General features: G+C 15.0%; 16 protein-coding genes and 21 non-coding genes across 37 annotated transcripts; 31 read left to right on the forward strand and 6 right to left on the reverse strand. All coding sequences in view use genetic code 11, as the record gives it.

The window, feature by feature from the left end:
- Positions 1–27: 27 nt before the first annotated feature.
- Positions 28–98, reverse strand: PGO_A00010. The gene has a single exon. It is a non-coding gene; the product is annotated as a tRNA-Ile (tRNA).
- Positions 99–256: 158 nt separating this feature from the next.
- PGO_A00020 lies at positions 257–1,709 on the reverse strand. The gene has a single exon. It is a non-coding gene; the product is annotated as a small subunit ribosomal RNA (ribosomal RNA).
- A 42-nt stretch (positions 1,710–1,751) lies between these two features.
- Positions 1,752–1,822, reverse strand: PGO_A00030. The gene has a single exon. It is a non-coding gene; the product is annotated as a tRNA-Ala (tRNA).
- A 29-nt stretch (positions 1,823–1,851) lies between these two features.
- PGO_A00040 lies at positions 1,852–1,923 on the forward strand. Its single transcript has one exon. It is a non-coding gene; the product is annotated as a tRNA-Asn (tRNA).
- Positions 1,924–1,943: 20 nt separating this feature from the next.
- Positions 1,944–2,020, reverse strand: PGO_A00050. The gene has a single exon. It is a non-coding gene; the product is annotated as a tRNA-Leu (tRNA).
- A 10-nt stretch (positions 2,021–2,030) lies between these two features.
- Positions 2,031–2,102, reverse strand: PGO_A00060. Its single transcript has one exon. It is a non-coding gene; the product is annotated as a tRNA-Arg (tRNA).
- Positions 2,103–2,105: 3 nt separating this feature from the next.
- Positions 2,106–2,177, reverse strand: PGO_A00070. Its single transcript has one exon. It is a non-coding gene; the product is annotated as a tRNA-Val (tRNA).
- A 22-nt stretch (positions 2,178–2,199) lies between these two features.
- On the forward strand, positions 2,200–2,271 carry PGO_A00080. The gene has a single exon. It is a non-coding gene; the product is annotated as a tRNA-Arg (tRNA).
- Positions 2,272–2,280: 9 nt separating this feature from the next.
- Positions 2,281–2,354, forward strand: PGO_A00090. The gene has a single exon. It is a non-coding gene; the product is annotated as a tRNA-Met (tRNA).
- A 51-nt stretch (positions 2,355–2,405) lies between these two features.
- PGO_A00100 lies at positions 2,406–5,106 on the forward strand. The gene has a single exon. It is a non-coding gene; the product is annotated as a large subunit ribosomal RNA (ribosomal RNA).
- A 13-nt stretch (positions 5,107–5,119) lies between these two features.
- On the forward strand, positions 5,120–5,192 carry PGO_A00110. Its single transcript has one exon. It is a non-coding gene; the product is annotated as a tRNA-Thr (tRNA).
- Positions 5,193–5,218: 26 nt separating this feature from the next.
- Positions 5,219–5,833, forward strand: rps4 (small subunit ribosomal protein 4; the record flags this gene model as incomplete). Its single annotated transcript has 1 exon — positions 5,219–5,833. One exon carries the CDS (start codon positions 5,219–5,221, stop codon positions 5,831–5,833), a length of 615 nt encoding a protein of 204 aa, XP_028547331.1.
- A 15-nt stretch (positions 5,834–5,848) lies between these two features.
- On the forward strand, positions 5,849–5,920 carry PGO_A00130. The gene has a single exon. It is a non-coding gene; the product is annotated as a tRNA-His (tRNA).
- Positions 5,921–5,946: 26 nt separating this feature from the next.
- On the forward strand, positions 5,947–6,019 carry PGO_A00140. The gene has a single exon. It is a non-coding gene; the product is annotated as a tRNA-Cys (tRNA).
- A 13-nt stretch (positions 6,020–6,032) lies between these two features.
- Positions 6,033–6,264, forward strand: PGO_A00150. Its single transcript has 2 exons — positions 6,033–6,068; positions 6,215–6,264. It is a non-coding gene; the product is annotated as a tRNA-Leu (tRNA).
- An 8-nt stretch (positions 6,265–6,272) lies between these two features.
- On the forward strand, positions 6,273–6,359 carry PGO_A00160. The gene has a single exon. It is a non-coding gene; the product is annotated as a tRNA-Met (tRNA).
- Positions 6,360–6,373: 14 nt separating this feature from the next.
- PGO_A00170 lies at positions 6,374–6,457 on the forward strand. The gene has a single exon. It is a non-coding gene; the product is annotated as a tRNA-Tyr (tRNA).
- A 5-nt stretch (positions 6,458–6,462) lies between these two features.
- PGO_A00180 lies at positions 6,463–6,559 on the forward strand. The gene has a single exon. It is a non-coding gene; the product is annotated as a tRNA-Ser (tRNA).
- Positions 6,560–6,572: 13 nt separating this feature from the next.
- PGO_A00190 lies at positions 6,573–6,647 on the forward strand. The gene has a single exon. It is a non-coding gene; the product is annotated as a tRNA-Asp (tRNA).
- A 9-nt stretch (positions 6,648–6,656) lies between these two features.
- Positions 6,657–6,729, forward strand: PGO_A00200. Its single transcript has one exon. It is a non-coding gene; the product is annotated as a tRNA-Lys (tRNA).
- Positions 6,730–6,740: 11 nt separating this feature from the next.
- Positions 6,741–6,810, forward strand: PGO_A00210. The gene has a single exon. It is a non-coding gene; the product is annotated as a tRNA-Glu (tRNA).
- A 7-nt stretch (positions 6,811–6,817) lies between these two features.
- PGO_A00220 lies at positions 6,818–6,888 on the forward strand. Its single transcript has one exon. It is a non-coding gene; the product is annotated as a tRNA-Pro (tRNA).
- Positions 6,889–6,916: 28 nt separating this feature from the next.
- On the forward strand, positions 6,917–7,528 carry rpl4 (large subunit ribosomal protein 4; the record flags this gene model as incomplete). Its single annotated transcript has 1 exon — positions 6,917–7,528. The coding sequence occupies one exon, from the start codon at positions 6,917–6,919 to the stop codon at positions 7,526–7,528; it is 612 nt and encodes a 203-aa protein (XP_028547332.1).
- Positions 7,529–7,538: 10 nt separating this feature from the next.
- rpl23 (large subunit ribosomal protein 23) lies at positions 7,539–7,757 on the forward strand (the record flags this gene model as incomplete). The annotated part of the gene is made up of 1 exon: positions 7,539–7,757. The coding sequence occupies one exon, from the start codon at positions 7,539–7,541 to the stop codon at positions 7,755–7,757; it is 219 nt and encodes a 72-aa protein (XP_028547333.1).
- Positions 7,754–8,491, forward strand: rpl2 (large subunit ribosomal protein 2; the record flags this gene model as incomplete). Its single annotated transcript has 1 exon — positions 7,754–8,491. The coding sequence occupies one exon, from the start codon at positions 7,754–7,756 to the stop codon at positions 8,489–8,491; it is 738 nt and encodes a 245-aa protein (XP_028547334.1).
- Positions 8,492–8,525: 34 nt separating this feature from the next.
- rps19 (small subunit ribosomal protein 19) lies at positions 8,526–8,789 on the forward strand (the record flags this gene model as incomplete). The annotated part of the gene is made up of 1 exon: positions 8,526–8,789. One exon carries the CDS (start codon positions 8,526–8,528, stop codon positions 8,787–8,789), a length of 264 nt encoding a protein of 87 aa, XP_028547335.1.
- A 10-nt stretch (positions 8,790–8,799) lies between these two features.
- rps3 (small subunit ribosomal protein 3) lies at positions 8,800–9,447 on the forward strand (the record flags this gene model as incomplete). Its single annotated transcript has 1 exon — positions 8,800–9,447. One exon carries the CDS (start codon positions 8,800–8,802, stop codon positions 9,445–9,447), a length of 648 nt encoding a protein of 215 aa, XP_028547336.1.
- Positions 9,448–9,458: 11 nt separating this feature from the next.
- Positions 9,459–9,854, forward strand: rpl16 (large subunit ribosomal protein 16; the record flags this gene model as incomplete). The annotated part of the gene is made up of 1 exon: positions 9,459–9,854. The coding sequence occupies one exon, from the start codon at positions 9,459–9,461 to the stop codon at positions 9,852–9,854; it is 396 nt and encodes a 131-aa protein (XP_028547337.1).
- Positions 9,855–9,873: 19 nt separating this feature from the next.
- Positions 9,874–10,098, forward strand: rps17 (small subunit ribosomal protein 17; the record flags this gene model as incomplete). The annotated part of the gene is made up of 1 exon: positions 9,874–10,098. One exon carries the CDS (start codon positions 9,874–9,876, stop codon positions 10,096–10,098), a length of 225 nt encoding a protein of 74 aa, XP_028547338.1.
- On the forward strand, positions 10,095–10,457 carry rpl14 (large subunit ribosomal protein 14; the record flags this gene model as incomplete). The annotated part of the gene is made up of 1 exon: positions 10,095–10,457. One exon carries the CDS (start codon positions 10,095–10,097, stop codon positions 10,455–10,457), a length of 363 nt encoding a protein of 120 aa, XP_028547339.1.
- On the forward strand, positions 10,457–10,843 carry rps8 (small subunit ribosomal protein 8; the record flags this gene model as incomplete). The annotated part of the gene is made up of 1 exon: positions 10,457–10,843. The coding sequence occupies one exon, from the start codon at positions 10,457–10,459 to the stop codon at positions 10,841–10,843; it is 387 nt and encodes a 128-aa protein (XP_028547340.1).
- Positions 10,844–10,855: 12 nt separating this feature from the next.
- Positions 10,856–11,374, forward strand: rpl6 (large subunit ribosomal protein 6; the record flags this gene model as incomplete). The annotated part of the gene is made up of 1 exon: positions 10,856–11,374. The coding sequence occupies one exon, from the start codon at positions 10,856–10,858 to the stop codon at positions 11,372–11,374; it is 519 nt and encodes a 172-aa protein (XP_028547341.1).
- rps5 (small subunit ribosomal protein 5) lies at positions 11,371–12,096 on the forward strand (the record flags this gene model as incomplete). The annotated part of the gene is made up of 1 exon: positions 11,371–12,096. One exon carries the CDS (start codon positions 11,371–11,373, stop codon positions 12,094–12,096), a length of 726 nt encoding a protein of 241 aa, XP_028547342.1.
- Positions 12,097–12,106: 10 nt separating this feature from the next.
- Positions 12,107–12,349, forward strand: PGO_A00340 (open reading frame 91; the record flags this gene model as incomplete). The annotated part of the gene is made up of 1 exon: positions 12,107–12,349. One exon carries the CDS (start codon positions 12,107–12,109, stop codon positions 12,347–12,349), a length of 243 nt encoding a protein of 80 aa, XP_028547343.1.
- Positions 12,346–12,456, forward strand: rpl36 (large subunit ribosomal protein 36; the record flags this gene model as incomplete). Its single annotated transcript has 1 exon — positions 12,346–12,456. The coding sequence occupies one exon, from the start codon at positions 12,346–12,348 to the stop codon at positions 12,454–12,456; it is 111 nt and encodes a 36-aa protein (XP_028547344.1).
- rps11 (small subunit ribosomal protein 11) lies at positions 12,453–12,854 on the forward strand (the record flags this gene model as incomplete). Its single annotated transcript has 1 exon — positions 12,453–12,854. The coding sequence occupies one exon, from the start codon at positions 12,453–12,455 to the stop codon at positions 12,852–12,854; it is 402 nt and encodes a 133-aa protein (XP_028547345.1).
- rps12 (small subunit ribosomal protein 12) lies at positions 12,848–13,222 on the forward strand (the record flags this gene model as incomplete). The annotated part of the gene is made up of 1 exon: positions 12,848–13,222. One exon carries the CDS (start codon positions 12,848–12,850, stop codon positions 13,220–13,222), a length of 375 nt encoding a protein of 124 aa, XP_028547346.1.
- Between the last annotated feature and the right edge of the window lie 3 nt (positions 13,223–13,225).

Genomic DNA, 13,225 nt, shown 5'->3' on the forward strand with positions numbered 1-13,225 from the left:
TTAATATAGGGCCTATTTATTTTTTTTTAGGTTATTTTAGAATTGAACTAAAATTTTACCCTTATCAAGAGTATGTTTTACCTTTAAACTAAAAACCTATTTATTTTAAATAAAAAATAATATTTAACTAAATTTATATTAATGTGTATTAATATTATTTTTGTCTATTAAAATTTATATATAATTAATAAATTTTTTATTTATATAAATAAAAAATTTAATATATCAATATTATTTTTATAATAAATAAATCAACCAATTTATTTTCTTTATCCAGCCGCACCTTCCAGTACAGCTACCTTGTTACGACTTCATCTAAATTATATTTTTATATATAATTATTTAACAATAATTTTTATATAATATAATATTTTCCAGATGTGACGGGCGGTGTGTACAAAGCTTAAGAACTTATTCACCGCTATAATTCTAATTAGCGATTACTAGTGATTCCATCTTTATATAAATGAATTTCAATTTATAATCTGAACTATAAATATATTTTAAATATTATATTTACATATAATAAATATATTGTAATATTTTATGTAACACGTGAGCAGCCCAAAATATAAAGAGCATAATGACTTGACGTAATCTTTTTTATATATTTTATCTATTATAAATAATATATTATAAAAATTATTTTCTATAAAAGGTTACGTTCGTTATAATACTGAAATTAATACTTCACAGCACGAACTGACGACAGCCATGCACTACTTATATATTTTATTAAATTATTAATTTCTTAATAATAAAAATATTGTTAAATTTTGGTAAGGTTTATCGTGTTGCATCGAATTAAGCCACATGTTCCACCACTTGTATAAGCTCCCGTCAATTCCTTTGAATTTTATTCTTGCGAATATACTACTCAGGTGGAATATTTATTACGTTAGTTATTATATTTATAAATAATATATAAATATAAAATATTCATAGTTTACAGCTAAGACTACTAGGGTATCTAATCCTATTTGCTACCTTAGCTTTCGTTTTTAAGTGTCAGTAATTATTTAGTATTATGCTTTCGCCTTTGGTATTCCTTTTTGTATCATTGTATTTCACTACTTCTCAAAAAATTCTTAATACTTTAATAATACTCTATTATATTATTATTTATTTATTTTTTAAATTTTACTTAAATATTTAAAAATAAAATTAATATAAAACCTTAAAACGCTTTACACCTAATAAAATGAATAACGCTTGCATTTCCTGTATTACCGCTGCTGCTGGCACAGAAATTAGCCAATACTATTTTATATATATATCAATATTTATATATATAAAATAAAGTTTACAATATTTTAATAATACTGTCTTCCTTTAAGAAATATTACTTTATCAAGCTTACACTTATTGTAAAATATTCCTCACTGCTGATTTTAAAAAAAAATTTAGGCTTTATTTCAATCCTAATGTGATTGTACATTCTTTCAAATCAATTTATGATCATCACCTTGGTAAACTTTTATTTTACCAACTAGTTAATCAAATATAAATTTTATTTTAAATAATAATAATTTTTAATATAGTACAATTAAATAAATGCGCTTATAGATTATTATATAATAAATTATAATCTATTTAAAATTTACAAATTTATATATCCTCACCTATTCACTATGATATTATCATAAATTTGCATGTGTAATGTATATTTCTAGCGTTAATTCTAAGCTAGGATCAAACTCGCAATATAATAATATATATAAAATATATAAATAACATATATAGAATTTATATGGAAATAAGTAGAATTGAACTACTATTTTTATTATGCAAAAATAAGATTTTACCATTAAACTATATTCCCTATTATATAATATATTATATATATAATAATTCTTAATAGCTTAGTGGTTAAAGCATTCGGCTGTTAACCGAAAGATACTAGTTCAACTCTAGTTTAAGAAGTAAATATTATTTTATATTAATATGAATAAAGAGATTTGAACTCTTATAGAAAACTAAAATCTAAATTTAGTGCGTATACCATTTCCGCCATATTCATAATTATATAATAAATCTAGTAAGATTTGAACTTACATATAAAACTTAGAAGGTTTTTATTTTATCCATTAAATTATAGATTTATGTAAGTAATATTGGATTTGAACCAATGATCTTCTGTATGTAAAGCAGAAACTTTACCTCTAAGTTAATTACTTTATTTTTATTATTATAAATAATAAACTTGTAATTTAAAGGATAAAATATATAATTACGAATTGTATTATAAAAGTTCAAGTCTTTTCAAGTTTAATTGTTTATAGCGAAATAGAGCATAAGGAAAGTTCGTCGGATTCATGCTCCGAAGGTAATCGGTTCAATTCCGTTTTTCGCTTATAAAATATAAAGTAATTTATAATTAATTTATTATGTAATTATTAATTATATAATTAAATATATATAATAAATTTAAAAGGATGTCTATAGTTTTTATTATTGAAGAAAGACGTTATATATATTAACGAAATTTTTATAATAATTAATAAAAATAATATATATTTATTTTTATTAATATTATTTATTTTTATTATAAAAGTATCTGAATAAAATATTTTTATATAAATATTTTTTTAAAAAACTTAAGGAATTGAATCATCTTAGTACTTAAAGGAAAATAAAGTAATAACGATTTTCATAGTAGTGGCGAGCGAATTGAAATATTTTAAACATTAATTATGTAAAATTTTATATAAGTAATATAAAAATATATTTTATATGAATGTAATTATATAAAATAGTAAGAATCATCTTATAAAATTTAATATAATAAAAGTTGATAGAGAAATAGTACCGTGAGGGAAAGATGAAAAGAATTTTGAAAAAATAGTGAAAAGAACCTGAATTTTAAATTTAATAAATAATAATAAAATTAATTTAAATTTTATTATATTCTTGTTGAAGAAAGAATTAGCAAGTTATAATAAATAGTATATAATTAGGTTAAATATATAATAAATGAAGCCAAAGTTATATCGAGTTTATAAATTTTTAATAAACATTATAAATATTATTTATTATAGACCCGAAATCAAATGATCTAATTATATTTAAAATTAAGTTTAAATAATATTAAATTAAAGTTTGAATTGATTACTGTTGCAGAAGTATCAAATAAAATATAATTAGTGGTGAAATGCCAATCGAATTTGAAGATAGCTGGTTCTCTTTGAAATATATGTAAGTATAGTATTTATATATAAATAAATGTAAAACTCTTTTTTAATTAAATTAATTTAAATAATTAATATTAATATTAATAATTTAAGAATTTTATTTAATAAAATATATATGTTATCAGAAAATAAAGGATAAGCTTTATTTTCAAAAGGGAAACAGCCCTAATTATAAATTAAGATTTTTAAATATTAGTTAAGTTTTAAAAAGAATATAAAATTATTTTTATAATTAAAAAGTAAATTTAGAAGCAGTTATCTTTTAAAGAGTGCGTAAAAGCTCATTAATTTAATAATTTTAGTTCTAAAATAATCGAAAATAAATTAATTATCGATATTATAAAATTTAATATGTAAATTAAATTGGTAAAAGAGCGTTTTGATAATATTTATTTATATGTAAATTAAAATAATAAAATCAAAAGTGATAATGCTAATTTGAGTAATGTAAATATTGGTAAAAATCCAATACTTCTATAATTTAAGGTTTCCTATTTAAAATTTATTTGAATAGGGTTAGTCGAATCTTAAGATGAGATGAAATGTGTAGTTAATAGGAAATAAGTTAATATTCTTATACTATATAATAATAATGTATATTATAAAACTAATATAATAATTTTTATATTATTATATTATAAAAAAATTATTAATATATATTTATTATATATTCGTACCGTAAACTGACACTAGTAAATTTGTATATATTATTAAGAAGTTGAGATAATTTTTTTTAAGGAACTCGGCAAAATTATCTTGTAACTTAGGGATAAAAGATACTTATTTAGTTTATAATAAAAAATTTAAGCGACTGTTTAACAAAAACACAAATCTTTGCTAAATTGAAAAATGATGTATAAAGATTGACATCTGCCCAGTGCTATTATGTAAAAATAATATATATAATATAAAATTATAATATATTATATAAGCTATAGTAAACGGCGGCTGTATCTATAACGGTCCAAAGGTAGCGAAATTCCTTGTCGGGTAAGTTCCGACCTGCATGAAAGATGTAACGACTTAAATGCTGTCTTAAAAATAATCTTAATGAAATAAAATTATCTGTGAAGATGCAGATTTCTTATATTAGGACAGAAAGACCCTATGAAGCTTTACTATTAATAAATATTGAATATATATATGTAAAGCATAGTATAAATGGGAAATAATAATATTATTTTCTTGGAAATAATGTAATTTAAAATGAAATACCATTTTTTATATATATGAATTCTTAAAAAAATTTTATAACAAATTTTTAAACAATATTTATAAGATAGTTTGACTGGGGCGGTCTCCTCCTATATATAAACGGAGGAGTACAATGTTATATATATTATATAAAGATATATATATAATTAACTGTAAAATATACAAATTAAACAGAGATTAATGTCGGTCTTAATGATCCGATAATTATTTAATGATAAAATTATCGCTTAACGGATAAAAGTTACTCTAGGGATAACAGGCTAATCTTTTCCGAGAGTCCATATTGACGAAAAGGTTTGGCACCTCGATGTCGGCTTATCGCATCCTAAAGCAGTAGTATGTTTTAAGGGTAAGTCTGTTCGCCTATTAAAGCGATACGTGAGCTGGGTTCAGAACGTCGTGAGACAGTTCGGTCCATATCTAATATAAGTGTTAGAATATTGAAATTATTTTTTTTAGTACGAGAGGATCGAAAAAATTATACCAATGATATATCAATTATTAATTTTTGTAATGTTGAGTAGTTAAGTATAAAATTTTAATTGTTGAAGTAATATAAATAAAAAAATTTAATTGAAAATAATATTCTAATCATATATATGAATAAAACAATAATTAGAAAAATTATTTTATAGGCTTATTATATATTTATAGTAATATATTTAGTATATAATTCCTAATAAGTTGATTATTTAATTATTAATATTTTATTTGCTAAAGTAGCTTAATTGGTAAAGCAACTGATTTGTAATCAGTAAATTATGAGTTCAAATCTCACCATTAGCTTGAATTAGTTATAGTATATAATTATTATGATAAAATTTTTAAAATCAAAAATAAAAATTTTAAAAAAATTAAATATTCCTTTTTTATTATATTTATCAAGTAAATATAATTATAAATTATTAAATTATAAAATAATGTATAAATCTTATTTTAATTTTAAGTTAATATATATAAGATATATATGTTATAATTATTGTTTAACATTTAAACAATATTTATATTATATAAAAAAATTGAAAAATTATAAAGAAAGTAATATTTATTTTAAATTATTATATATATTAGAATTAAGATTAGATGTATTTTTAGTAAATATTGGTTTTTTTAAAACTATATTACAATCGAGATATTATATAAAGTATAAAAATATTTATATAAATAATATTAATATAAAATATTATAATATAATATTAAATGTTAATGATATAGTTTTTTTTAATTCTAAAATTAAATATATAATTTTAAAAAATTTAATGTATAGATATAATATATATATATATATTTCTAATTTATATAAATATAATTTTATTAAAATTTATAGTTTTAATAATTTTTATATAGTATGTATATATAATTTAAAAATTAAAATATTAAATAATATATTATTAAATAATATATTATATATATATAATAATATTTAATTAAATTATAATTTGATAAATATAATCTAATGGTTAAGATAAAGAATTGTGGTTTCTTTTATATGAGTTCAATTCTCATTATTTATCTTATTTTTTATATAAAAATAAAATATAATGATATAACTTAATAAGGTTAAAGTAAATAATTGCAAATTATTATATTTCAGTTCAATTCTGAATATCATTTATTATAATAAATAGAGATATGGTGAAATTAGGTATACACAATGGACTTTTTAATATATTAATAATAAATATAAAATGAGTTAATTATAAATTAATAATATTATTTGATAAGAAAATATTTTTTATAAATTCTGTAATATATTATTTATATATTCAAACGACTTTTCTATATTTTAAAAGTCTAAATTTAATAAGAAAATCCATTAACAATTATTGTTATAAGGGTTCAAATCCCTTTATCTCTAATTTAATGACATTTATAGCTAAGAGGTCGAAAGCAATGGACTCATAATTCATTTTCAATAATTGATCGTCAGTAGTTCGAATCTACTTAAATGTATAATATAAAATTATAAGTTAATGCCTGAGAGGTTAAAAGGAATGGACTGTAAATTCATTGATTATATATCTACATCAGTTCAAATCTGATTTAACTTATATTTAGAGAAATGACTGAGAGGTTTATAGTTATAAATTGCTAATTTATTGTATAAATAATATATTTTTATTATACCAAGGGTTCGAATCCCTTTTTCTCTATATAAAAACTTTAGAATTTGTAGTTTAATTAGGTTAAAATATTATTTTGTCATAATAAAGAATACGAGTTCAATTCTCGTCAAATTCGTATATTTTAAAATTACTAGCTTAATTGGTAGAGTACTCGACTTTTAATCGAATGGTTCTGAGTTCAAATCTCAGGTAATTTATATAATATATAACTTTTATCGTTTAATGGTAAGACATCTTTTTTTCAAGAAGAAAATAGGAATTCAATTTTCCTTAAAAGTATATATTCAGAATATAGTGTAAAGGTAACATACCTATTTTGGAGATAGAAGATATAGGTTCAAATCCTATTTTTCTGAAAAAAATATTTGTTTAAAAATATTTAAAATGAATATTATTATATTAAATATAAAAAATAATATATTTAATAATATAATATTTAAATATAAATATAATTTTTTTATAAAGTTATATTTAAATTATTATATAAAGATTTATAAAATAATTAATTATATTATAAAATATTATTATATATATAATATTTATGTATATAAATATACAAAAAATAGAAGTATTATAAATTATAGTAATAAAAAAATTAGAATACAAAAAGGAACAGGAAAAGCTAGATTAAAAAATATTAAATCTCCTGTATGTAAACAAGGTTCTTGTAGTTTTGGTCCTTATTATGTAAAAAATAGAATTAAATATAATAAATTTATATATAAATTGATTTTTATATATTTATTATGTAATAAACGTAGTAATATAATAATAATAAAATTTGAAAATATATTTAATATGTGTAATTATGTTAATATTATTGATTTTAAAAAATTTATTATTGATTATTTTATATTTAAAATTTTATATTTTAATGGTATAGTATTTAAACAAAATAAGGTAAATAAATATAAAATAATGAATTTTTATAAAATTAATAATAAGAATATGTTATTTAATTTGATATTATATAATTATATTATATTAATAATTTAATTAATAAATTATGAAAGAAGTTATTTTTAATTTTTATTTAAATAATATATTTTATAAAATAAATTTTATTACATGTAAATATTGTATAATTTATACTTCAATATATATTACAAAATTAAATATTAAATATATTATTAATCATATATTTAAAAATAATTTTTATATTATTAAAATTAAATATATAGTATTTAAAAATAAATATAAAAAATATAATATTTTATTTAAATGATATTAAAATTAAAAAAATATAATACATATAAATATTTTAAAAATTTTGGTAAAAATAATAAAGGATGTATTACTATTTATAATAAAGGAGGGGGTAAATTAAAATATAATTATAAAATAATTGATTTTTGGTATGATAATTATAATGTAAATATTAAGTATAAGGTTATTTTATTTAAAAAATTAAAAAATTATTTTAGAAATACATATATAGGATGTATTATATATTTGTCTTTTAAGTTAAATAGTTTACAAAAATATATTATTTTGCAACATAATTATTTATTACATTCTATTTATTATTTAACTAATATTAATTATATAAAAATTGGTAGTTATTTACAATTAAAATATTGTAAATTAGGTATATATATTTATAATATATCTTATCATAATACTGGAAGTATATTTGTAAGATCAGCTGGTACTTTTGCTCAAATATTAATTTTTTATAAAAATTTAGTGTATATAAAATTTCCTTCTCAAAAAATTAAGTGTATAAATAATAATAATTTTTGTTATATAGGTATTAATAGTAATATTTTATATAATAAATTTAAAATAAAAAATGCTGGATATAATATTTATTATAATAAAAAATCTAAAGTAAGAGGAAAAGCAAAAAATGTATGTGATCATCCACATGGGGGAGGAGAAGGAAAAACAGGTATAGGTCGTAAATATCCTTGTTCTAGAAAAGGATTACATTCTAAAGGATATAAATTTAAAAAATAATTTATTTATTAATTATAATAGAAATAAATTAAATATGGTAAAATTATATTGGTTAAAATTATCTATAAATAATAGGTATATATTTATTAATTTTAAATATAATAAAAATATAATATTAAATATATATAATAAAAATTTGTATATTTATAAAAAATGGTTAAATTTATATATAAAAGTATATAATGGTTGTAAATTTATACCAATTTATATTAATAAATATAAATTATATAATAAAATAGGTAATTTTATTTATACTAAATATATTAAAAATAAAATAAAAGAATTATTATTAAATTAATTAATAAAATATGGGTCATAAAGTAAATCCGTTAATATTTAGAAGTTTGATATATAAAAATTATATTAATAATTTTTATATAAATATAATAAATAATAAATATTATTTATTAAAAATATTATTAATATATTTTTTATATTATAGTATATATAATAATATATGTAATAATAATAATAATTATATTAATATACATATAAATTTTGATATAAATAAATTTTTAATTATATTTTTTTTATATGATAAAAATATAGTATATAATAATTACAATTTTAAATATATTTTTATTTTGTTAAATTATTTTAATTATTATTATTATAAATATTATAATTATATATGTTATTTTAAATTTAAATATATTCATAATATTGATATAAATATGATAATGTTTTATGTTAAACAATATTATATTAAGTATAAATCTTTAAAATTAATATTCGATTATTTATATAATAATATATTAAAAAAATATAATTATAATATAAAAGGATTAAAGATTAAATTTTCAGGATGTTTTAAAAATAGTTTAAAAACTAAAGTTGAAATATATACATATGGTATTATATCTTTAAATATGGTATCTAATAATATTAAATATTTAAATGATATTATATATATTAAATATGGTATTTTGAGTATAAAAATATGGTTAAATAATTAATTTATATAATTATGAATAATAATATTTTAAATAAAACTCAAAAAGGAAAAATAAGAGGAAATTTTAGATTAAAATTTTTAAAATTATATTGGGGTATAATTTCTTTAAATTCTGGATTTATTACATATAATCAATTAGAAACTTCTAAATTTATAATAAATAAACATATAAAAAAAATAGGAGTATATAATATATGTATAAAATGTACTAAATCTTTAACTAAAAAATCTTTAAAGACTAGAATGGGAGCTGGTAAAGGTCCTATAGAATTATATGTTAGTGTTATAAAAAAAAATAAATTATTATTTGAGGTAAGTAATGTTTCAATTAAAATTATTTATTTTATAACTAAAATGTTATCTTATAAATTATTTTTTAAATTACAATTTATAAGAAAAATTAATTAAAATATAGAAAAAGGTATTAATGAAATTAAAGATTGGTTATGTGTTAAAAAATTTAGATAATAATATAAAAGTAATTTGTATTTCATATTATTTATATAATTTAAAATATAAAAAATTAATTTTAAAAAATTTATATATTAAAGTGTATGATTATAGAAATGAAATTATAAAAAATGATTATATAATTTTAAAATATTATAAAAAAAGTAAAAATTGTAATAATAAAGTTATAAAGATTTTATGATATATTTAAATAGTATATTGGATGTGTTAGATAATAGTGGAGTGTTAAAATTTAAATATATTAATTCTTTAAATAAATGTAAAAAAATAAAATATGGAGATATATTAATTGGTATAGTTTATAAATTATATAATAATAGTCTATATAAAAAATCAGATAAGTGTAAAGGTATTTTAATACAACAAAAAAGATTTTTAAATTTAAAGTTATATTATTCTATTAAATTTAATAAGAATGCTGTTATTATTTTAAATAATAATTTAAATTCTATAGGTACTAAAAGTAATTATTATATTTTAAAATATATTAAAAATAAGATTAATATAAATATAAAAAAATTAAAAATAAAATATATTTAATGATAATAAAATTTTTAAATAAAATTAAATATAGTTATAAAATGAATAATAAATTTATATTATATAGATTTAATAAAATTATATATTATTTAATTATATTATTATATAATTATAATTATGTATTAAAATTTTATATTATTATTATTAATAATAAATATTATATTTTTATTTTATTAAATTCATATAATAAAATAAATCATTTTAAAATGTATGTAAAATATAATCAAGTATTTTATATAAATTATAATAAATTATTGAATTTTTTAAAATTATATAGATATTTTAAAGGGTTGTTAATTTTATATTCTTTTAAATATAAGTTTATTACACATATAACATTTTTAAAATATAAAATTGGAGGTATTTTAATGTTTTATATTTTTTAATTTTAAATTGAAATGTTAAATTATAAGAAGTATAATTTTTTTTATAATAGTATTATTAATTTTGAAAGTAATAATATTTATTATTATTTAGTGTTAGATAAGAAAAATTTTGATTATATATATGTTATATATAATATGAAAAGTAATGAAATAATAAAGTATATTTATATATTAAATGTTATTTATATATTTTATATGTATAAAAATATATTTTATTTATTATTTAAAATATATAAACATATTTTTTTACATAATATAAAAATAAAATATGAAAGATATAAAATAATATTAAATATAATAGGTATAAATTATAAATTGTATTATTTAAATAAATATAATTTAATTATATTTAAATTAAAATATAATCATAAAATAATTATTAAAATACCTAGATTAGTTTATTGTAAAGTTGATAAAAATTTATTGTTTTTATTTAGTGTAGATTTATTTATATTATGTTATGTTAGTAAATTAATAAATTCTTTTCAATATATAAATAAATATAAAGATTTAGGAATAAAAATGTTATGATGGTAATTAGTAGAAATAATATAAATAATAATTATTATTTATTATATTATATATTAATATTATTAAAGAGTATTTTTATAATAATAAAGTTTAAAATAAAAAAAAATTTTAATAATTATTTATTTATAATTTATATTAAATTATTATTTTTATATTTAAAATTATATTATTTTATAAATATTTTTAATAGTTATTTTTATATTAATATTTATTATAATTTGAATTATATTTATTTTTATATTTATAAATATAATAATAATATAAAAAGTAAATATAATATTTTAAATAATAATATTATAGAAAAAATTATTGAAATAAAAAAAATTTCTTATACTATAAAAAAAGGAAGAATTAATAGGTATAAAGTTATATTATTAATAGGAAATAAACAAGGTTGGATAGGTGTAGGTGTAGGTAAAAATATTAATGTAAATAAAGCTATTATATTATCTAGAAATAAAGCTTTGAATAATATTTATTATTTTAAATATTCTTTATTGAATATATATAAATTAAAATATATTTATATTAATTTTAATAAGTTATGTATAAAAATTCAATTTAATATTTATAATTATGTTGATATTAGGTTTTTATTATTAAAATATTTATTAGAATGTTTAGGATATTTAAATTGTAAAATTATTATATATTATAATATTATGTTAAATAAATATAATTTGTTAAATAAAATATTATTAATATTATTTAATATTTTTTAATTATAAATATATGATATTATATTTAAATAAAAATTTATATATTATATATATAATTAAATATATATATGGATTAAATTTGTATAAATTTAATTTATTATTAAATTTAAATAATATAAATATTTTTAATATTAAAAATAATATAATAAAAGTTAAATTAAGTTTATATAGATTAAATATGTATATTTATAAGATTTTAAAAAATAAAATGAATAGTATTATTATTAATAAAATTAAAAAATTTAATATAAAATGAAAAAACGTTCTTCTATAAAAAAAATATGTAATAAATGTAAATTAATAAAACGTTTTAAAAAATTACGTATTATTTGTATTAATAAAAAACATAAACAAATACAATGATTAATTTATATAATAATTATATAGTATTTTTATATTTTAAATTAACTTTAAAAAATACATTAGTAACTGTTTCTAAATATAAAAAATATAATAATAAATTTATTTATATAAAAAATTTAAAATATATATCTTGTGGTTGTTTAAAATTTTTTAAAAATAGATTAAAAAATACTATAATAGCTAATAATATTATAACTATAAATATAATAAAATATTTAATAAATAAAAATTTATTAAATATTAATGTTATTTTTAATGGTATAAATTCATATAGAATACATATATTAAAATTATTATTAAATATTAAATATAAAAATAAAAAATTAAATATAAATAAATTATTTGATATAACTTCTATACCATATAATGGATGTAAAATTTCAAAAAAAAAATGTTAACAATAAATAAATTATTATATAAAAAAACGATAAAAAAAAATAAAAATTATAAAAAAAATAATTTTTTATTAAATAAATGTCCTCAAAAAAAAGGTATTGTATTAAAAATATTAATTAAAACTCCAAAAAAACCTAATTCAGCTTTAAGAAAAGTAGCTAAAATAAAATTATCAAATAATAAAGAATTATTAGCATATATACCAGGTGAAGGTAAATCTATTCAAGAACATAATTTTGTATTAATAAAAGGAGGTAGAGTAAAAGATTTACCTGGTATAAAATATAAAATAATTAGAGGATCTTTAGATTCTATAGGAGTAGTAAATAGAAAAACATCTAGATCTAAATATGGAGTAAAAAAAAAATAAATA

The sequence above is a fragment of the Plasmodium gonderi genome (genome assembly GCF_002157705.1).
Source record: "Plasmodium gonderi apicoplast DNA, contig: Api, whole genome shotgun sequence".
Classification (NCBI taxonomy): domain Eukaryota; phylum Apicomplexa; class Aconoidasida; order Haemosporida; family Plasmodiidae; genus Plasmodium; species Plasmodium gonderi.